Source organism: Hippocampus comes, unplaced genomic scaffold (genome assembly GCF_001891065.2).
Source record: "Hippocampus comes isolate QL1 unplaced genomic scaffold, H_comes_QL1_v1.1 scaffold754, whole genome shotgun sequence".
In the NCBI taxonomy this organism is placed as follows: Eukaryota; Metazoa; Chordata; class Actinopteri; order Syngnathiformes; family Syngnathidae; genus Hippocampus; species Hippocampus comes.
In genome coordinates this window covers 28,973-51,170 of record NW_017805022.1, presented here as the reverse complement: position 1 = coordinate 51,170, position 22,198 = coordinate 28,973, and the positions used below count along the sequence as shown (strand labels likewise).

General features: G+C 44.1%; 1 protein-coding gene across 1 annotated transcript in view; it reads right to left on the bottom strand.

The window, feature by feature from the left end:
• Positions 1 to 766: 766 nt before the first annotated feature.
• Positions 767 to 22,198, bottom strand: part of LOC109511987 (receptor-type tyrosine-protein phosphatase delta-like) — a 44,666-nt gene continuing 23,234 nt past the window's right edge. The window contains exons 19-32 of the mRNA XM_019863422.1: positions 21,097 to 21,257; positions 19,703 to 19,815; positions 16,040 to 16,137; positions 14,527 to 14,650; positions 12,708 to 12,883; positions 11,548 to 11,667; positions 11,307 to 11,461; positions 7,333 to 7,618; positions 6,695 to 6,873; positions 6,485 to 6,611; positions 6,275 to 6,400; positions 5,765 to 5,919; positions 4,772 to 4,907; positions 767 to 3,336 (exon numbers count right to left, since the gene is read on the bottom strand). Coding sequence (XP_019718981.1) covers positions 3,268 to 3,336; positions 4,772 to 4,907; positions 5,765 to 5,919; positions 6,275 to 6,400; positions 6,485 to 6,611; positions 6,695 to 6,873; positions 7,333 to 7,618; positions 11,307 to 11,461; positions 11,548 to 11,667; positions 12,708 to 12,883; positions 14,527 to 14,650; positions 16,040 to 16,137; positions 19,703 to 19,815; positions 21,097 to 21,257 — 2,025 coding nt within the window. The 3' untranslated portion in view covers positions 767 to 3,267. The remainder of the gene's footprint in view (positions 3,337 to 4,771; positions 4,908 to 5,764; positions 5,920 to 6,274; positions 6,401 to 6,484; positions 6,612 to 6,694; positions 6,874 to 7,332; positions 7,619 to 11,306; positions 11,462 to 11,547; positions 11,668 to 12,707; positions 12,884 to 14,526; positions 14,651 to 16,039; positions 16,138 to 19,702; positions 19,816 to 21,096; positions 21,258 to 22,198) is intronic.

Genomic DNA, 22,198 nt, shown 5'->3' with positions numbered 1-22,198 from the left:
AAATTTCTTTCGTAACCAGAGGCAATAGTTTCCTGTTGAGGCATTTCATAACTTGAAAATTTCGTATGAAGAGACGTTCATAAGTACCACTGTCTTCCATATAATTTCTGTGATTATTTGGATTGCTGTGTGCTGTGACATTGTTCGAAAGTAAAATATGTCTTGGCTCACTTAAGATTGGGAAACACTGCAAAGACACACGGGCAACTTTAAAATTGTAAAACCTTTGATGCCTGATCAAGGGAATCGAGTGAAACGCCAGTGCATCACACAGACATTTTTTTTTAATAGAATTCATTTATAACAAATGTGAATTTTTCGATTTCTCATACAGACTTCTTTCTCCACCAGTGTGACCTAAGTAAGAAAATAAAAAGCACTCCTTTCATTCAGGAAAAAAAAGAAACAATTTACGCTTACAACTAATCAGAGGTAATTGTATGAACTTTTTAACAACTTTTTTTTTTTTGGAAATAATTTCATGACTTCATTTTCAGTCTACGCATCCAGACGAGAGATAGATAGAGAGAGCAGAGGAACACAACGTTTATTTCTGTTAATGACACTCCAAGCTGAACATGTGATCTTGGGGGCGGGGCGGCAGAATTTTCTGGACTCATTGCTGGAGTAACTGCAGCAACAGATTGGATGCTCTTTTTTTTTGTTTTTCACAACTTTTTTTTTTGCCTTTTTTTTGTTTTTTTTTTAAATAGTTGATACCTTTTTGTGTTATTTACATACACACAAAGTGAATGTTGAAGGAGACTTTTTTTTCCGTAATGGGTTCAAGTAATATATTATTGGGTCTAGAATCAATAGGGCAGTGCATAGTACAAAGATAGAGAAAGTGCAAATCTTCCTTTCCGGGCCGACTTCTGGGCCATCCTGCAAAGGTTTGACCATGCAAATTACATAAACAAACAAAGAAACAACAAAAAAAAAACTTTAGCCACTACATCATAACAGTACTTTTGTCTGGAAATTAACCAAAAAAAAAAAAGTTTAGGTAACTGTGTTTGTAAGGGAAAGAAAGATCTGGAATGCACATCCATGAAGCCAACACAAATAGCGAAAAAATTGTGGTCAAAGATGCCAATCAATGTCAATTCTTTTCATGTCAATGTGTGTGCCAAATTTTGGATCCAAAAGGGTTGAATTTTGTTGAGTTATGATGGTCCACCCATTTTCCACCTCACTCTCTGACGGTGTTGAAAAATATGGTCAGAAAATTCAGAAATTTTGCAAGCTATCTATCGCACCCAAAAAAAAAAAAAAAAAAAAAAAAGTTTGCCTCCCCCAGTGCACCATCTACAATGTATGTAGCACCATTAACAAAATAACGGCGTGAATAATTTTACTGGCTCAAATACCGATGTTTGTGATGAGTCTGTGTTGATGAAATTTCAATTTATTTATTTTTTTGTCTTGTCAGGCTCTCTCAGGAGGGTTGTTCGGTAGCCATTTTTCTTCACTCATTTGCTTCACCGTTGACTTTTGAAATGTGACAGAAATGTCATGATCGGACTTGAGTGGCATCTGTCTTTATCCATTATGATTTTTTTTTTCCGTTTGCTTTGACTATTTTGGCTTTGCGAGCCAACGCAGAATGCATGTGGATGTATGGAATTTCAAAATCTGTCTCGGATAACCTCCATTTTAGAGGTCACCCTCATTTTGAATGATTGACAGCGTCAACACTGTTCTCCTCGTTCTCCTTTTGTAAAATGTGAACTCTTCAAAAGCTGAATTTTCCTATTTTCCTTCCAGGTCCGTGAACTAGTCGCACCAACCCAGCCACGGTAAGGCCACTGAAAATGACAGAATGAGCGTCAAAATGTTGCTTGCATATATAATCTCAGGTGACATTGCGAATATGAGTGTAAATGAACACACATATATATTTATATATTGACATATAAGCTGAATACTCAAAAGATACACTGAAATGGTATAAAAAAAACAGGCATAAATATAAGGCACTAAATGCAAAATGGGAAAAGGAATACTCGAGAAAGGGTTTTAAATAACACACGGCGTTGTTTTTTTTTTATACTTTGCCCAATTGCATGGAGCGGTGGGTGACAGGCGGCTGATGTACATTTCCACGTGACGCCTGTCGGGAGCCGGGTGTCGCGACTTAATAACACATCATTTATTGCACGAGAAAAGATGCATTGAATCAGAATGGTGTCCTATTGATGTGCATTCCAGTGAAACGTCACTTTCCCCACACCATTCAGAAGCGTTCACCGGCTAATAGACATTTTCTTTTCAAATTTATATTTAGAATATGATTGGTATTTCACATCTGATTATATATGTATAGATGTATATATAGATATATAGAACTTATGTCATTTATCCTTCTCATCATCCTGACATGGAAGAACTCAGATAATTCATAGCAGCAACTTCATACTTTGCTCATCCCTGTTGATTCCACAAAGCCCCAGTTTATCGGATGGGAGGTGTATGCAAATCAAAAACAATCGCGGCAAAGACTGGCTCTCAGCCTTTTTTTTTTCTTTAAGTCAATCCATGTGCTACAAACCAAAATTGTAAATGCACAAACAGCTTGAAGAAAAGGGAACATTTGTATGATATCGATATTCTTCTTTCAGAGTGTAAAAAAAAAAAAAAAAAAAGACATTTACACATTTTCAAAAGAAAAAAAAAATCACATCGGTTGTATAATAGAGTCCTAAAAAACTAAATTAATCATTTGATTTATTCCATAGATCTTTTTTTTTTTTTTCTTTGTATATCCCCTCGCAAACTTGAGATGATGAACATTGAGACAGGACGAGTACTTCAATGTCAGGGTCCATTCGAGCATTGTCCGGCTTTTCCCGACGGGTGTGATTGTGATTTATTTTTCTTTACAATGTGCGTCAAGTTCCCCTCCATGCTCCTCTGATGCCTTTTCATAATGCTTTCACCCTGCTCGAGTCTCATTCTCCGCCGGGTTCGTTTGCTCCCAAATAAATCCTTGAAGCCCCCAAAAAAAATCCAACGAGGTGCTTCAATGGTCCGGATTCCATCACGTGGTGACAAGGCCAGTTTAAGCTTGAATTGGGGAAATACTTGGTCCTCCAGGGAATCTTTTTTTTTTTTTTTGTCTGTGGCAGTATCATGTCACACATCCGACTTTTAATGAGTTGTTTGCAAGGAGTTTTTACGTTCTCAAGCAGTAATTTATGGCTCAGAAGAGAGGCGCAACTGGGTTTTTTTCTTTCCTTTCCACCTTTCCCTCTGATGCTGAGTCCTTTACGTTGCATAGTGATCAAAACTTCCCAGATACTCTAATCCAGCCCTGTAGCAGAATTGGTATTGATCCTGAAGGAAAAAAAAACACAAACAAAGAGTTTTCGGCACTGGAGATGAATTTGCAAAAGGCAACATTTCATGCTTGTGACAGACACGCTTGTAGATCTCGAATGGGGGTCGGCAACCCGCGGATCCGGAGGTGCATTGCGGCTCTTTAGCGCCGCCCTAGTGGCTCCCTGGAGCGTTTTCAAAAATGTTTGAAAATGGAAGAAGAAGATGGGGGAGGGAAAGATATTTTTTGTTTTAATATGGTTTCTGTCCGAGGACGAACATGACACAAACATTCTTAACGTTTTCCAATGCTGTAAAAATGTGTAGAATAAATATTACATCTAAACATTTCTGCCAATGAGGATTTGCGTCATCGCCTGGGACATACGTTTCTATGAGCAGGGCGTGATGCCAGGCAGGTGGCTGTTGTAAAAAAAAGGTCAGGTCTCACCCAAAGTAGGCGATAATTTCCTTTTCACAAACTCGTGTCAACTTAATTTTTCTGCTTCGTTCATCTTAGGGGTCATTATGGCATGCATGCGTAAGTGCGTGCGTGCGCGGTAACAGGTCGATCGCGGGAGGTTGGTTGATCGAAAAGTAGATCTTAGGTGAAAAAACGTTGGGCAGCCCTGCTCAACATGATGCACTGCAGCGAAAAATGCATTTCATCATGAAGGCTCATTGTGTATTTGTAGCCAACTTAGTCATTTTGATAGCAGGCTAATATAAATACACACAGCATGCGTTGGCTTCATTGTAAGGCTAATATAAGGCTTTACATTTTGTGTGGCTCCAGACATATTTGTTTTTTGTTTTTTGGTCCAATATGGTTCTTTGAACATTTTGGCTTGCCGACCCGTGATCTAGAAGGACAGAACTAGAAGACGGGACAATTCAGTTCCGTAGGGTAGCAGGTTTTCAAAAGCTGTCACCTGAACCCCGCCACCCTTCTGTTTGGGTAACGAAAGGCCAGAGCAAGACAATTCATTCTCCTGATATTTATGTGTACCAATGACAACGGAATGGGATGCCGGATGTGCTCCTTTTGTTTACTGCGTTCCTGACTAATGCATGGAAACACGAGGCGGTAGATATTTGTGATGAGCTGTCCTGCTTGTTAGTTTCAGTGAGGGGAGGGCTTGAAAGCATGCAGAAGGTTCAACATTCATTTAAGGGCGCACACATTTGCAAACTATTCACCGCTCGGTGAGATACGGGTCTAAAGACCGTAACTACTTATAAACTGCAGTTCGTTGATATTGACAATGGGATTGGGATACGTTGCTAAATGTCCTCAGTTGTCCACTTTGTTCCTTTTTTTTTTATGCGGATGAGAATTCCACCTGCAAGACTTACTGTGGTGTACATGTGGAACTTAAGTGTTTGAATACATGCCGAGGTCGGGATTCTATGGCAACGTGACAAAGGGCTGACTCGCCATATGCGGTCGTACCTCTGTCTGCACCATGGCTGGTCTCTGTGTCCGCAACATCTTCACAGTCTGAAAGATGTCGACGACGCCCTCGTATCTCATTCGCTCCAAGGCAATGCTCAGGGTGATGAAGACGCCGGTCCGACCGACGCCAGCGCTGCGCAAGGGGAGAAAGACGGGCAGGCAAGGAGACGCTGAGACACAGCCACAAGTACCACGGCTCAGAGACAGGATTGGTTGTCTGGCATTTTCTTGTACGAGGGTTTGCCGGTGCCACAACTTACCGTATTGACCCGAATATAAGATGGTCTTTTTTGCATTGAAATAAGACTAAGAAAGTGGGGGTCGTCTTATATTTGGGGTCTAGACATTATACTCATTCATGACGCTAGATGGCGCCAGATATCATTGAAGCAAATGCTGAACTTACTCCCCAGGCCAAACTGAACCCTTGTCACGAACAATAAAAATAAAAATAGCGGTAGCACGAAGAAGAAAAATAAAAAATAGCGGTAAGAAAGAAAAGAGGAGAAAATGATTGAAGAGATAACAGAAAATTGAGAAACGTAGCGACAATCTGGAGAAAAGTGGGTCGAAGATCAGCCAGGTTAACCGGCAGCTGAGGAGAAGTTATGATGTAATTTACATTTCAAAAACCAGAAGCCATTCAATTACGAATGTAATTGCACTTTAGTTGACATGTTTAAATGTTCAGATATTAAGATTTGAATGATGCAAAATAACATACTTTTTCTCTCAAATATATTGTTATAATCATTTGTTTCAGATGTACTGTAATTATTTTCTGTATAAAAATTAATTTGGTGTTCAAAAAGTCTTTTTTCAAACTTGTCGTCTTATAATCAGGGCCGTCTTATATTCGGGCCAATACGGTAAGTAGCCGGTTCATGCTGTCTATGAATTAGTCATTTCCTCCTTCTGTCAATGAAGTTGTTGAATCCCGTTGAATACTGCCAGAGTAAAAGGTCTACCTCGTGTGCAACTTTCACTTACCTACAGTGGACCGAGATAGGCCCATCTTGGCCAAACTGCTCTTTCGTTTTATGTACTTGGCCGATGAAATCGATGAAGCCCTCCCCGGATTTCGGCACTCCTTGTTCGGGCCAGTCTGTGAACTGGAACTGTCGCACCGTTCGTGACTGTCCATCCTGGGAGAGAGAAAAACGGCCATGGAGGTGGACAGTTTGCACACGGGAGCGGATGTCGTATTAATGGTGTCTGTCATTGCATGTGCCAAAAAAAAAGATGGTGATTTGTTTGATGTTAAGCTGACTGCCAGTGTATGACTTCGTCACATTGTATCCCTTTGATAAGGACAGCAATCCCATTGAGGAGCCAGTATAACATGCAGTACAAAGAAGGGAGCTTGTGCCATTTTATCTGTGGTAAGCCTTTGATGGAATTAGAAAGTCTGGCTGCATTGAGCTGCTCCCCACATTTATGCTGAAAAGACTCTTAATTTGGGATAAACACACACTCGACACTACGGCAACGTCTGCTTACCCTGGCGTCTGTCACTTTGAACTCCCGAAGGATGTACTGCGGCATGTTGTACTCGGCCATGGGGTCCACCACAAAGTATTGGTATCTGGCTGACCTCTCTGCGGGCCAGTACTGATGGCATTTTTCCTGGAAGACACAAGCACAAGGAATCCACAAACGGCCCATGGTGTGCACTCACAGGTCTTTTTTAAAAAAAAATTGTAAGCATACCCTGCCCATTTCTCTGAGCTTCGTTAGCATCACGACAATGGTAGAGTTGTGCTCCCAGAGCATCCTCCAGAAGTCTTCTGTGGTTTCTGCCAGTGGTCCCTGTGTGGCAATGTAGGCCTTCTGTTGCCTGAGAAGACAACAGGTGGGATGAGCATCTCTTCGGTTAGCGGCAATAGCCCGAGAGTCGAAACGCGGTCACGCTACGTTTACCTGTAGCCGTCGATGAAACTTGCATTGATGTAGTCCGATCCCTCCACTCCTCGAATGGGCTGGAGACACACGCGCGTGGACTCGTATGGCATGATGTTGACAAGGCGGTTCTTGAACTTGTTGCACGGCAGATTGGCACTGATGAATCGCGACGTATGGGCTTTCGTGTTGGCTAAACGCTGCGTTTGAACAGAGAGGAACGAAAAGAGCAGATGGTCGGAGGGATGCGATACAACAGAAAATATTGCCCGAGCCCTTTGGTTTGGCAGATATATGCTGTGGGGAAAACCCTGCATGTGTACCAACGTTGGGAATCGACTGTAAGGGAAACCAGAGAAGGGAAAAAAAAAAATCCTGAGGTGTATTGCACAAACTATACCAGAAAATAGGCATCATGGTCTCATGGGCTTTAAAATGTCTGCAGTTGTGCTAATTTTAGTGGCATATTTTCCCGTGCGAAAATGTGGAATACAGTAGGAGTCACTGACGAAACAGTCGGCACAAATTTTTCCAGAAAGAACTTCGGCTCCAAGGGAACGCTTTGAAGTTTTTCCGGCGCTAACATTGCAGAGTATGTTAAGGGTTCAAAGGAAGTAATTTGGAGCGGCAGAATTTGCACCTTCATCGGGACAACCAACCTTGAACTCAAGTTCCATGCCGGTGACATTTTCTCCGGCCTCTATCTGCGTCAATTTCTGGATGTAAGCGTAGAGGTTCCGGGCGGGCACTTCGGTGGTGCCGCAGTTGACGGCCTCCTGCAGCGCGTCGTGAATAAAGACGTACTGGTCTTCGGTCTGCACCATGTAGTTACGCTGGGCGCGCATCAGCGTCACATGCCCGTAGATGTCCACGGTCTTCTCGTGCTTGATTCGCTCCAGCATGGCATCGATCACAATGAAGCAACCCGTGCGACCCACGCCGGCGCTGTCAAGGCGACAAGGGAAGAGAAAGTTACATTCACGTTGTCACAGATCGAATTATTTTCCGAAAGAGGGCTAATGAAAAAGCAGAGAATGTTCCTCGCCAAAGGTCTGACCATTTGACGCTGGGTATAATTAAACTTGAAGTGGCACGGAGTGGTGATGGGGATTTGGCAACGGCGAGGTGGTCTCTGGCTTTGCCGCAGTCTTGTTTATGCCACCTGTGCTTTTCCGACCCATCAGGACTGATCTTACAAGGAAAAAACTGCAGTTCTCAGGACTTGCACTTCAAAGAGGTGACGCTAAATCCCGTTCGCCAAGTTCGGAGCCCTCGCAAGCCAAAGTAAATAGGTCATTCGATCCGTGACGCTGACATTCCCGCGAGGTGGGAGCCTTGATCTTGCGCTTCCGCCTCGCGATGGCGCATTTGTTTTTCCATTTGCTCAGGAAAGAAAAGAAAAACGAGCAGAGCGCCAACTCGGAAGGGAGTAAAGTTGGCCGCCGGAGGCCAAGTTTGCCTAATGTGCCATGCGGCGAATGGAATAAAGACGCGCGTGGGAGTCATTGGCTTGAACAAATGATCTGATGATCACTGAGGAAAAAAGGCTGACTGCGACTGAACTTTTTTATCATACAGGATCTTTTTTTTTTTTTTCCGGTGACAATTTTTCAACGCTTTAGAGCACAAAAAGAATCAGGTGGCAATGAAATGCAAAACTATTCAAAAGCGCAAATCAACCCGCAGGGGCTGAGACGCTTCTCAGCCCCCTGCGGGATTCGCGCCCGACTTTTCATGATTGCAAACACGTTGCGGCGCAAACCACGTCCCCGGCAGAGTGATGACCTGAGATCCAATGCGTGACAGAGTGGCAGAGATGCGGGGGGGGGGGACACACACGCTGTCAGTTAGCTTCATGTCAAGACGGAGGCGCAGAATATATTAAGCAAATGTGCTGTTGAACATAAGAGCAAGGAATGCCGGGAACATGTGCTATATTCTTTTTATTGACAAGTGCAGATAAGGCATCAGTGTTGTTGGCAGTCGGCGGGGAGCTGGCAGACGGGAGTGCACTAATGACCTGACACTGGCTTCTCAGCCAGTCGGGCCAGCTGCTTTGGACGTTAACACACATTAAGTGTCAGACTGATGTGCTTTCCAGAAGTTGAGGGAATGGGGGAAGTGGGCGGGGGGGGGGGGGTCGAGCGGAGGGGAAGCGCACTGTAAAATCCAGCTGCACTGAGCCGCGAGAAGATAAAGGATGCAGAGCAGCCAAAGCAATTACATATGTATTGTTACCAAATCTCTTGCTGTCAGCGAGCGTGCCAAGCGGACCGACACGCACACACCAAGCGGATCGGGGTGAGCTGACTTTGTGCGGTTAACTGTTGCAAGAACTTGAACGCCATTCGTTCCAAGGTTCTGTTTGAACCCCCCCCCCACCCCCAAAAAAATATATATTGGTGTCTCGTGTTGAGTAACCTTAAAGCAGGGGTCGGAAACCCAAAATGTGCATACGCGCGCACTTAAACACACATGCCATAATGAGCAACAGCCGTAACGGCCCCTAAGATGAACGAGGGACGCATTTTTGTGGCGTGTTCACTGTTGTAGCTCACGTGTACGGTTTAAAAATGCTTCTCTCGGCCATCCAGATTCCCATTCTTTGCCAGTACCCTCGGTGAATTGTACATTTAATTTTTTTTTTTTTTTTAACAACAGCCACCTGCCTGGCATCCCGCCCGGCTCATAGAAACGTGTGTCGCAGGCTATGACGCAAATCTTCCCCTGACAGAAATGTTGACATTTCATATTTATTCTTCACATTTTTACAGCACTGGAAAATATTAAGAACATTTCTCCTCCGACAGAAACCATATTCAAACAAAAAATATATTTCGCTGCCCCAATCTTTTTCCATTTTCAAACCTTTTTGAAAAAGCTCCACTAGGGCGGCGCTAAAGAGCCGCGGGTGTCCGACCACCCACCTTAAAGTATGGATACCTTTCAATTTGAATCGGCAAGGCATCAAAAATTCCGTCAGAACAATGATAAACGCAATCGTTCACGATTGAGCATTGTTAAGACAAGTTCATCTTCGAAGGACGCTGGGAAGTAATAACGTGCTCACACTTTTAAATATTAGCGAATCATTTTCTCAACCCGTCAGTTTCTACCAAATAAATGTTGCATCCTTAATTATATGTGACATGTCGTGTTTGAACAAAGCTCCGATTTGCACACTGAATCAACCAGCCGAGGGACTGGCTTTTGTTGATTTTGTCATCATCAGAGCGGATTTTACAGCTTGGGCGTGACAGAACCCCCCCCAAATCTTCTTGTCAACTCCAGGGACGTGCGCACAACACTCAGATTGCTCCTTTTTTTGCAGGCATTCAAATTAAAAATTGATCTTTTTAAAATTGCATTCAAACATCAAGGACGGACGGATGGGATGTGTTTTTCCTCTTCGGTCTGATAGGGAGCCGCTGGAATTAAAAGCTCCCATCTACATGAAGTCGCGCATTCTCTTCCACTGTGGAAAGTTAGCGCGTTCAATCAGAAGCAAACGTCGCTAATTAACGACGCAACGTGTTACTTCCAAATCCGCGCTGAGCCCCCTTTCCCTCTTTTGTCACTTTCTGACATCGGTTTCTAACTGCAGCGTCTACTTTCTCTTTCTTCTGAGGGCGTTCACACACCAAACACTCTTAGCGGCACCCTGCTAAGGAGTGCGGACATTGATGGAGTCGCGTTGAGAGTAATTTGTTTAAGATGTGAGAACCCGAGGGGGAGAAAGCTGGCTGGCACTCGTGGATCTGAAAATGCGCGAGATGTTTGCAGCGCAGCGACAGATCTGTGCAAGCTTTGTGGCAGCGCGTGGGGGCAGATGTTGGCTGAGGGGAATGACACCAGGACTTCTTGTACCGTCATGTTGAAAAGGTTTGCTGAGAAACCAAGTGGGCTGCTTCGTGTGGGGACTTCTTGCACCGTCATGTGAAAAGATTTAAGGAGAAAGCCCAGGGGGCTGCTTCGTATGGGATTTAAGATTTTTTTTTTTTCCAAGACCAAATTAGCAAGTATATAGAAATGCTCTGAAAGGTAATCATGTCCCGATAAACAGCGAACCTCCGCCGACTTCGCTCTTTGGTATTTGCAAGTTTTCCAACAGGGCTCCCTCTTGTGGTATCCGAAACAATAACTCCCTATTTACAGTTCACTGTTGTATTTAACTTCAGTTGCATTTCGTCTTTAAATGTTTGTTATTAAACCTTTAATTGAGGTAGTTTTTTTTTTTCACTTGTCTTATGTTTGATAAAACACTGGTTTAAGAGGTTAAACATTCGCTTCGACTGGCTGGTGGAGAATTCCGCTGTCTCAGATCGGGCAAGCTAAGAAGGACAAGGGCGATAGAAAATGTCGAGATGGATGTTAAAAATGAGTGAGTGAGCGAGTGTGTGTGCGTGCGCGCACCTCTTAACACAAAATGAGACTTCTGGGTTCATCTACCTACCATTGAAGTGATTTTGGGAGATTTTATTTGCTAATGAGTTCATCCATTAAAATGATTAAAACCCCTCATACATTGTCATACGTATTCATAGATTCATTCCAGCAAACTGAAAGGGGGTCGGGGGGGGGGAATCAATTTCATGCTTGAGGTTATTTTCGTCATTTGCACAGAATTCGCTACCTGCAGTGCACCACCATGGGCCCGGCGTCCGGAGGGTTGCACGACTTTACCCGTCTCAAGAAGGCAAGAAAGGGCGTGGGGTGTTCCGGCACCCCGTGGTCCGGCCAGGCCGTGAACTGGAACTGCCGGACCTCCCGCTTCTCGCTGGAGCCGTTCTACGTGAGCAAAAGCCAGCAGGTCAATGAGAGTCCAATTCCCATTGATGGTAGACCTCATAAAAGGAGCAATGGAGCGCCCTTACTTTAAAAAGTGCAAATGTCCTGACGCAGTATGTGGCCAACTCCACCGTGTCAAGCAGAGTCACTTGTATGAGGCCGTATGTCTCCGTTGCTCTGGTGGGCCAGTACTGATCACACTTGACCTGCCACGAAAGTCACATTAGAGCACACGCTACATTAGTAGCTTCTCGATCCAAACCAAAATTGACGTGATTCGTCCTTAAGAAAGATCCAAAGCTTCCATGTTCTTGAAGAAATCACTCCGGATTAAAACTGATAATCAACCAACAAATTTGGATGCCACTCTTGATGGCAGACCTCCACCCAAGGCTGGGCAACACAAGAATCCAAATCCAAATCCATACCATATTATAATTCTTTCTTTGTCCATACACTAACCGTCCATGTTTTGTGGCGAACGTGAATTGTAATTCCTTTGGCCCGCACACGACCGTATTTTCCACACTAAAAGGTGCACAGAATCATGAGGCGCACCTTGAATGAATGGCCTATTTTGTAATTTTTTTCATATATTGGACGCACCGCTTTATAAGACGCAATTTACAATGCATCCACTAGATGGAGGTACGCTCAAGGAAATACCAACAGAACACGACACTACACTACACTCTGATTTTTATAGCGATGATCAGATGTCAGTAAAACTTATTTAATAAAGCAGCGGCACAGTTCACTTAACCAACAGCAAGTTATAACATTGACTCGTTTACGTTGAACTCTCTTGCCGCTGCTCTATTTCCGTGTTCAACTGCGAAACCCGATCGCCTTAAGTTTGAACTCTGCGTTGTAAGCATGTCTCTAACAAGGAGCCATTTTGGGGTTGACATATTACCGTAATGACCATACACACGGTGCATCGGATTTTCAGGCGCGCTGTGAGCTTTTAAGAAAACGGAAGGCTTTCAGGTGCGCCTTTTAGTGCGGAAAATACGGTATCCCTTAATGGCGTTTTATGGGGAAAAAAAAAAGCTGAGATTAGCATAATCATATTCAAAATCAAGTTTGATTGGCATTTGCTTCAATTGAGGCAGCCACCAAGGATGGTCATTTGGATCCAACAATCCAGCATTACAAAGGGAAAAAAAATCACGAACCCGAATCTCTTTCGACACTGCCTTGGCAGAGGCCTTCCGTGTAACATAAAGACCGTGACGTGCCCTACCCTGGATCGCTCCTCCAGCTTGGTCATCATGACAATGATGGCGCTCCTCTGTTCCCAGATCATTCGCCAGAATTCCCCAAAGGTCTCGGGCAGCGAGCCTTGCGTGGCAATGTACGCGTTCTGTTTCCTGTAGCCGTCCACATAGTTGGCGTTGATGTAGTCACTGCCCGGGATGCCTAGATGGGAGGTGGGAGTGGAGTAACGTTGAGGTGGTTAAGGAGCAATCAAAAGAGCAGATTGCAGGGACGTTTGTTGGAAGGAGAGAATTCAATGAGGAACATTTGTCCATATGTAGAAATGCAGTTAGTCGGCTAAATGCATCCTGTTCACTGTTCATAAATGACATTAAAAAAATAACAGTGCTACTGTAAAAAAATAGAATACAGTACAATTGTTCAATGAAAAGTAAAGAAAAAAAAAGATGGTTGGTTTCATTCTTTGTGATTTATCGTGATCCCTTTTTCAGTGGGATTATCCGTAAATATCTGATATAATATAATGCGTATTTTTCACCAAATAGACACATTTCAGTCAATGTCAATCTAAAGTAAGCGTGATTATCTACGTAATGAGGACAAATCCAAATGCCCAATGATGTTTCCAGTAGAAAATGGGCTGTTTGGAGGTGCACCGAAATTATTATTATTGTTATTTTTTTACGCAAAGTGTAAAAGTGGCAAAATTGCTGTGCAGGAAAACAAGTCTCCATTCCTCCATCCCTTTGCTTATTTTAAATGAAAGGCACAGTTTTTTTTTTTTTTCTAATCCAGCGCAAAGAGGCAGAGCTGACAGCCAGTCAATGCTTCAGGACTGGCAGTTTCGGGGCTCGGCGCACACATGCTCCACCAAGATAAGTCTCATCTGCATGGACGCCACGTCTCGGAGAATCACCCCCTCCCTCGGCTGCCCCCCCCCCTCTCCTCCCAATCTCTCTTTCCCCAACCCCTCCTCCCTTTCTTTCCTCCCAGGTAACTTTTAGCGGATAGACAAAAAAGTATTGTGAAAAAGCCACATCTCTTTATTATGTTGTCACTTTTTTTTGCTGTCCACATATATTCAGTGACGGACAAAGGCAAAAGACACAATTAAGCACGCTGTAATTCACAACTGAAAAGAAAAAAAAAACCCAAACATTATTTTTTTTGTTTTGCTTAATAGCACAATGAATAGATGTTTAGTTCGGCGAGCCGATGCATTCATGCCGGTCTGCCAGTCAGGATTTGCATTAATTATGTCATTTGTTCTGTCTGCTTATGAGCTGGAGGAAAAGAAAAAAAACAATATGTGACTGATTGAAACTCCATTACACAGTCGATAGTAAGGAATGGCCCGACGGGTTTGCCGGGAAAAAACTCGGACGCATTTCATTTAGCTTAAAGACTACAATCCAAATGGAGTGAAGAACTTTCCCGTCGTTAGGAATGTGCTGAGGGAACTCCCTGGTACGCATGTATTCGTTCATGATTATTTTGGTGATTATTCTGTCGGCATCTGTTGAAACTATATCTGCATATGTCGCATCTTGAGTTCCCGCGCGTGATTCCAAAAAATAGTCGCGGCGCGGCGCCGGAGAGAAATCCAACTTACTGGCATCTCTCAGGTTTTTGCAGGTGATTGTTCAATCGTATTCGAGTGCCGAGCTCAGCGAGGCGCGGGGGAAAATTGCCTATTTCAAAAAGCCATCTATTTCCCCGCGAGCAACCCGCCGCATGAAAGCAAATGACATGTTGGTGTGAGGAGGGAGAAGGGGGAGGAGAAAAAAAAAAGTACAGTGTGGTCATGTTTTGATGAAGCAGGATGGAGGAAGGGTGCGTTGTACCGTCAATTGCGGAGAGCAAGACTCGCGAGTGGTCATAGGCGATCACGTTGGCGTAGCGGTTCTTTGGTTTGTTCACCTCCAAGTTGGAGTGCTCCCAGGTGAACTGCTGCCCGGGGTCGATGGACTGTGGCAAAAGAGCAAGCAACCTTGGCCGTCAGTAAGACAGGATCATATCCCCCCCCCCCCCCAAAAAAGCCAAAGAAGAAGTCAAACAGTTAGACATCACTGCACTCTGATGCTATGTGAACTGAAGGGGCATTTATGCCCAACTTTTGTCCGATTTTAGCTCGGACAAAAGATTTCGGAATAAGGGTCACTCAAAAAAAAAAGCCATAGAAGCAAAAATCTTTTCATTTTTACTGAAATAAAGTTTCAGTAAGTACATGCATATTTGTGGTTCAACCAATTCCCATGAGTTCTCTATCACCAGCAATTTGCTTAAAAAAAAAATCACCTCTTAATTTTTTTTTTTAATGCAAAAGCTGTAATTGCACTGAATTCCACATCCCTGTTATTTTTTTTCAGACTTTCATTTCATACTTTTATAGCAGACATTACTGCACTCTAAATTCATTCTCAGCCAGAATCCTCTTTTGTGATATGTTTTTTTTTTTTTTGGTATTATTGTGTGAAATACCTTAGTATTCTTAGACTGCTTGAATTTTTTTGTGCTCTGTAGAGGAAAATGATGCCCTAGGATGCCCTGTCTGTTTTGTAAATAGGTATTGATGTCAAGGAAGTTTGACAAGATTTGTACCAGTTAAATTTAGCCAGGGTTGTTAGTGGAGTTTTCTGAACGCCTTTCCCTTCCGTGTATATCCATACATACACCCAGTGAATTTTTTTATCAGCATCAAATACTAAACAAACAATTATTTGTAAAGGCAATCTTTTTATGACGTTATTAATACAATCAAACCTCGGTTTTCGAACGTCTCGGTTCTCAACCAATTCGGTTTTCAACCGAAAATTTCAATTTTTTTATGCCTCGGATGACGAACAAATTTCGTTTCTCGAACGAACTGAGCGCACTTGAATGCACCATTTGACTCCTCTCGCCTTCCTTACACGAGGAAGTGACGCTTCCTCGTGTTGCTTTCTATTGTGAGCAGACGTGTTCAGTCAACATTTTTATTTTAAAGAACGTGGTTTCGGTTTTCGAACAATTTCGGTTTTCGAACAGCCTTCTGGAACGGATTATGGACGAAAACTGAGGTTTGACTGTATAAGCGATTGTAATGTTTTATTTATTTTCTGACACCGCTGCCCTGATATATTGATGAAACAGTTTTTGCCACGCGGTTTACCTCGTGTCAAAAAGGCGTACCGGCTGCGCTACATGCCGCGTACATGCATAACGCCGTTTCCGGCAGCAGGCATTGTTGACGTGCCCGCACTCTGACGGGATTACATCTGGAGGCAAAACGCCAATCGGCGCATATGCCCACCACAATCATGCGTTTCTGATGATTTGACGACGGCGCACGGCGGCTCGACCGTTATCACGGCTCACCTCGTACTCCTGGGAAAACTTGAGGTTGTCGTTGGCTTTCAAGTGCTCCAGATGCTCCGCCAGGTCCATGACGGGGATTGGTGGGTGGCTCGCCATACCTGTCAGTCAAAGAGGGAAGTGCAGGTCGGTTGTATGCAGACGCTTTTCCTTTGGGATTTCAACAACAAAACAACCTCCCAAAAATCTGAACCCCAAGCGCAAGCAAACTGATTAGATAAGCATGAGTAGCGTGGAGGCGGAAGATTTGATCGAGTGAGGCTAGTTTGTGCGCCATGCTTGAATGGAGACGACATGGAGGCCAATGGGAGGTTAGCACACAAGGGTTGCTATTCCCATAGAAAGCTAGGTTGGGAAGTTAGCATGAGGAGGAGAAGATGTTAAGAGAGAGAGAGAGAGAGTTCTATTCGCAGGGATGATTGATGTTCCTCGCCTGTCATTTTTCCCGCCTCCCTCGATGACACGGCGTTAACACCAAAGCGGATTAGATGGGGATAGGAGGCTAGGCGGGAAAGAAGGGGGGAAGGGGAATATAATTCATGGCAAATGTGTAATTGAGGCCAACTAACTTGACAAATGGAGGCTACTTGGGTGACCGGACGAGCGCGCACCTGTGGAGGAAATGCTCATTAAGTATCTGTGTCATAGCGGCCAAGTGAAGCGCGTACAGCCCGGTGTTTACACCAAGCGGTGATGCGGACGAGGCAAGATTTGGGCACAGCGAGAGCGAAACGGTCTGTCGTGCGTTGAACTGTGCCGCTTGGTGGAAACATGGCGTCAAGACGGTGAAATGATTTGCGTGTCTGCTCAATGGGTTAATTATTAGTGACGTCATGCTAGACACTGGGCTAGGTCATTGGCGTAAGCAGTCACGACCGTAGCAGCACAAATTAGACATGGGCGTTTGAGGTACAGTAAACTACCCGTATTCACGGAAGATAATTTAGGAACGTGAGTCATTGATGTTCCCACCTGAAAATATTCATAATTGCCGAAATTATACGGGTTGAATGTCAAACTTAAAGGCCGAGGTTAAAGTCTGGACTGCCACATCATTTCGTGTACCTCCCCCCCTCAAGCAAATAAAGTGTGTTTACTTCACATGTCTTGCAAAATAGACTTTTCATTTTGGCTGTACTAAAATAAAATTTCACTTCAGTTTCATCGTCTGTAGAGCCCTTCCATTTTTCTGAATCCTGTCGTAAGTATCAAATACAGAGATTTCATTGCCACTATTTAAGTGACTTGTGATTTCTTGTCAATAATCACAATAATCAAACGCAGGGGCGATTGCGCTTCTGTAAAAATACCGTATGATGAGGCAATTTTTAGTTTGCGGTCATCACGGCGCTCTGTGGGGAAAGTACGATTGTGGACTGCCACGAAAAAGGCAGCCCTGATTTAAACCGGAAATATGCCGTAAACGATTATTCCAGTTTGAGTTAAAACACGTTACAAGACAACCCTTAAAAATACATGGCAAAAAAGATGATTTGATTTCACAAGGAGAAAAAAAAAAAAAGAATCCTCCGCATGCAACTTCCAACGAATCTAAATTTCACTCCATCCAAACATAATCTTAAAACAGTCCAGATGCATCACTTCAACAATACTTCCTCGACACCGGTAATTTTCGAGAGTCGAGTTTTCCAGGGAATAGATCAATTTGTGAATATCAGACGACAAATTAACAGGGAGGGGGCTCACAGTAATGCGAAAAAGTTTTTTCCGCTCAAACTTTCCTGACCTTGACACGCTGACAGATGAATACAGGCGCAAGGCGATGGGGCTCATACGCACTTCCCACAATGGGGACTAGAAAACTGCACTCGAGCCTTTGGCCAATGTTGTGTGACACGAGCGCCGGTGCTCTGTTCCCCTCCTCCACTTCATTCGCGTCGCTGGCACAAGTGGGCATTAGCTAATGGAAGCAGGGCCTCATTTTCCCATCCACTCTCACATCTCTCTGAAAGGGTGTTTCTATTGCAGCTTGCTACTTAAAATCCATTTCCACCACCGGGTGACAATGAAAGCACCATTTCTGTCGGTCGCTCAAGCATCCTTCAAGATGAAAACGCCCAATGAGGGGTGACGGCAAGGGAAGGGAGGGAAAGAGGTGGTCTCGTGTGTTGTGAGAGAGAAAGAGAGTCAAAGTATGTCCTGTACTTTGTAGCACAGCGAGATAAGCTTTTTGGTCCGGGAGGAGACTTGAATTTTGGGTGGACGGGATCACTCGGAACCGAAAGAAGAAGAAAAAAAAAAAAATGAAACGTGTGCGACGACCAGTAATGGTCTGAAAAGAGCTTTCGTCAATATGCATCATCTTTTTTTCGCCCAAAATGAGCCTGGGGGGAGACTTCATCATCCTTTCATATGAGCCGATGTGGAAGATGGCGGCTTTGATAAAGCAACATTATTGGCTGTGGCCCGTGTGTCCCAAAGCAGCCGGTGCCAGAGAAAATCATCCTCGTTGACAAATGGACGCTGGATGCTTCCATGCATGAGCCAAAATCCGATTGCAACAACGGAATAAAATGCCTCGCATTTGCATTCGCCGTAAATTGGTTCGCTAAAGTTGACGCGCCGCACAGCGCCATTCCGAGATCTCCAACCCTGACCTGCTTGCAGGACACCAACTGACCCCAAACCGTCAAGCCTGTCGCTTACGCCTCGTTTTGATTGTAAAGTGTCCTTGAGTATTTTGAAAGGCGCTTATAAATGAAATGTATTATTATTATCGTAGAACAGGTGTCGGCGTTGACCGCCGCCCCGCCTCCAAGAACCCTTCGCTCAGCACTTGGCCATCGTCTCTGCCTGCAGTTCGCTCGGGTCTTAAAACTAGAATCCCCTCAGGAAATTGTGTGGGAATGCGAAGAGATTATGTCACTTAGGCGGAATGACAAAAAAAAAAAAAAAAAAAAAAAAAAACAACGAAAAATACGACATAGATTAACTACCACAACCGCACCTTCACAACCCCCGCGCGGCACCATTGTAAAAATTTCTCCCACTGGAGGAAACAACGCATTTGCATCCGAGACCGTGTACTTGGACGTTTAGTATTCAAGGAGGCTTCGCCAAACGTCCGAGTCGCCCAGACTAATCCCTCCAAGAGCCACGGTCCAAAGGTTGAGCCACGAGTCCGACGGGAGGATATTCCACTGCTTGCATCTGATGCTTTGTCCTGATCTCCATATATAGTGATCGAATGTGAACCCTTTCGCACAGCCTGTAACTTGATAACATGATAAGATGTCCACTGGAGTAACCGCCGTCCCTTGAAAGGGTTTAGTTCAGTGGTTTTTAACCTTTTTAGAGGTACCAAACCCAACCGGTTAATATGCACATTCACCGAACACCTTCATGAGTGAAAAATAAATTTATGTAAAAAAGTAAATAAAAATTCAAGAGATAAGTATATATATATATTTTTTTAACTGTACGACGTACTATCACGACAGTCACACGTGAACTACTAAGCGAACTAAATTTCCCACAGCACTGATTGGACAAGCAATGTCATGTGATCATCTGCAGCCAGTGATGGTCAAGTGGGCGTGTCATAACTAACACTCGGCATGAACGTAAAAGGCCGGCCGGGGACAGACGGCAACCGGTCGTGTTTTTTTTTTTTCACCCGTGGTTATTTTTCGGACGAGTACTCACCAGGCGTCTGAAAGTTGAGGCGGCGAAGCTCAACGGGGTCGGTCGGGTGATGCAAGGGCATCTCCTTGCTATTGGGAAGGCTCCCTTTCCTGGCTTCCGATTCGGCCCTTTTCCTGCGGCGGGGAAGAAGTCCGTTGTCGTTTAGGCAGCGACAACCAAGAACGCTCGGCGAATCGTGAGAGTTGACTGCGATCGGACTATCGTGGCAAGTAACGCGAGAGGAGCCGCATCGTGCAGCTGTGAGCTGACTCGGATTCAGCACTGTGTTTATTTCTGAGGCTGTTACTCATGAACGTCTTTGACGAGGGCGAGGAAGTTTTGATTTGACTTCTTTGGTTCTCTTACCTGTCGGGTTTGCTGTTCCATTGGTTAGCAAGAAGAGAAAGATCGAAACAATACATAAGTGCTTCGGCTCCATAAAGTGAGATCCACGTAAAAAAAAAATAAATAAAAATGACACCAATCGTATCTCAGTCTTGGCTTTTTAGTGATGACTCACTTTGAGAGCGACTGCTTGGTTCTGCGGTGGCAAGCTCCATTTCAAAGAACGTGGAGAGCGCCAGGTGCCAGCAAGATTCAAACATTCGAGCGTTTTCAGCTGATTGCTTCTTGTTCGAGCATAAAAGTCATCTCCTGGGTTCTAATTGCCGCGTTTGTCTTTTGCCGCAACCGGCGCCTTATTGAATCATCAGATTGAGGGTTGGGGTGTAACGCTACAAAAGTTCAGTGCGAAACATTTGCAGCAGTACATGGGAGAGTTGAGTCTGATATGCCAATTTCAGCAATTTCTCGGCTAAAACTTGGCCAAGACTTGATTTAGACTTGACGTGCGTTGACTTGACAAGTCTCGCCTGTTTACATTTAAAAACGGGCTCTTGAAGATAAAGTGCTAAAAAGTTTTTTGTTTTTTTTTTAATGTTGAAGTGTGTTCAAACCTGGCAGCCCACCTTGATCGATGATGACAACCGGATTTAAGTATTATGCTTTTGCCAGAGTTGCTGAAAAACGTGAATGGCGACATGCGAGATTTGCGACGCAACTCTGACATCCAACTTCGTCTCTCGCGGCGAAACCAACAGAGACAGTTAAGCGATATTCATTTGACAATTTAGTTTACTGATAGTCGAACACGATTGTATGACAAGACTGATAACGTTGTTAAGTTCTAAGTCGAATTGCTTGAAATTTTGTGGTGACTGGACTTGGTTGATTTTTCTGACTTATGACCTGCACATACTCTCTGCGACTTATTGACTCCTGCAACACGAATCCAGAATGTCCCACCTGTTAATTGTGTATTTCCCTAAAAAGAAGACAAAACTATTGATGCGCCACTTTGCGAAGAAGAAAAGATTGAAGCGGCTAGTCTAGCGTGGTTGCATGGTAGCCCTCACCTCTTGTACAGCAGGATGGCGATGACGATGCATATGATGAAAACGACGGCGAGGACGGGGCCCACCACCCAGATGAGACCCTCCTCTTCGTCGATGATTGGCTGGGGGTCAATGTCGGCCGAAACCACGGGGTCGGAGTACGGGCTGGTGGCGTACATGATCTAAAACGGTGGCATTTCACAATACGACATATTTAGAAACAACATACTTTTTTTTTTAGGATGTGAGCCCCATGAATTCTACCTAGCAACAAGTGTCCAGGGAAAATGAACAATGACACTTAGCCTGCTGTTCATCAAAAACAGCAGCATCTACCAGAACCGCATAGGATTTACTGTGTGGAATCGGATCAAGGATTCAGGCTGTATTCATGATCATCTACGTGGCAGCGAAGACGCACGCGGTCTCTCTGAAATGGTGTGACGTTAACGAGTTCCTTGGGCGGTTTCAAAGATGATCCTAGGCGAGGTGGAGAAGTTGTCTTAATGACTACGGTGGTATCTCTCCTTACGAACGTCTCTTCATTCGAAATTTTCAAGTTACGAAACGTCTCAACAGGAAAATATTGCCTCTTGTTACGAAAGAAATTTCAAGATACGAAAGGTAAAAATACAGTATGGGCTGCTAATCGCAGCTCAGAGTTTCCTGAACGCGACATAGGAAAATATTGCCTCGTTACGAAAGAAATTTCAAGATATGATGATGAGTATAGCCTGCTAATCGCAGCTCAGTTTCCTGAATGCAACATACTTATAGCTGCTCTGCTATTGGCTATTACCGAGCATCATCCTGCTATCCCATTGGCTAAAAGGAACTTCTACCGATTGTGTCTCTGTGTGTCGATAGATATAGATAGCTCTGTGTCTATGCAGCGTCCTCGTCATTCGCCCCTTGGGCCATGAGGCGTTCCGCTAGTTTTACGGATTGTTAAAAGCTGACAAAAGCAAACGTCCTTGGATCAGTTCTTTACGAAACACCAGGCAAAAACCACTTCTGAGAGAGAACATGAACTAAAGAGGGCAAAAAACGGTGAGTACGCAGTTAAAGGTTAAATGACCATCATTTTTATTCTTTTATTGTTAAAAGCTGACAAAAGCAAACG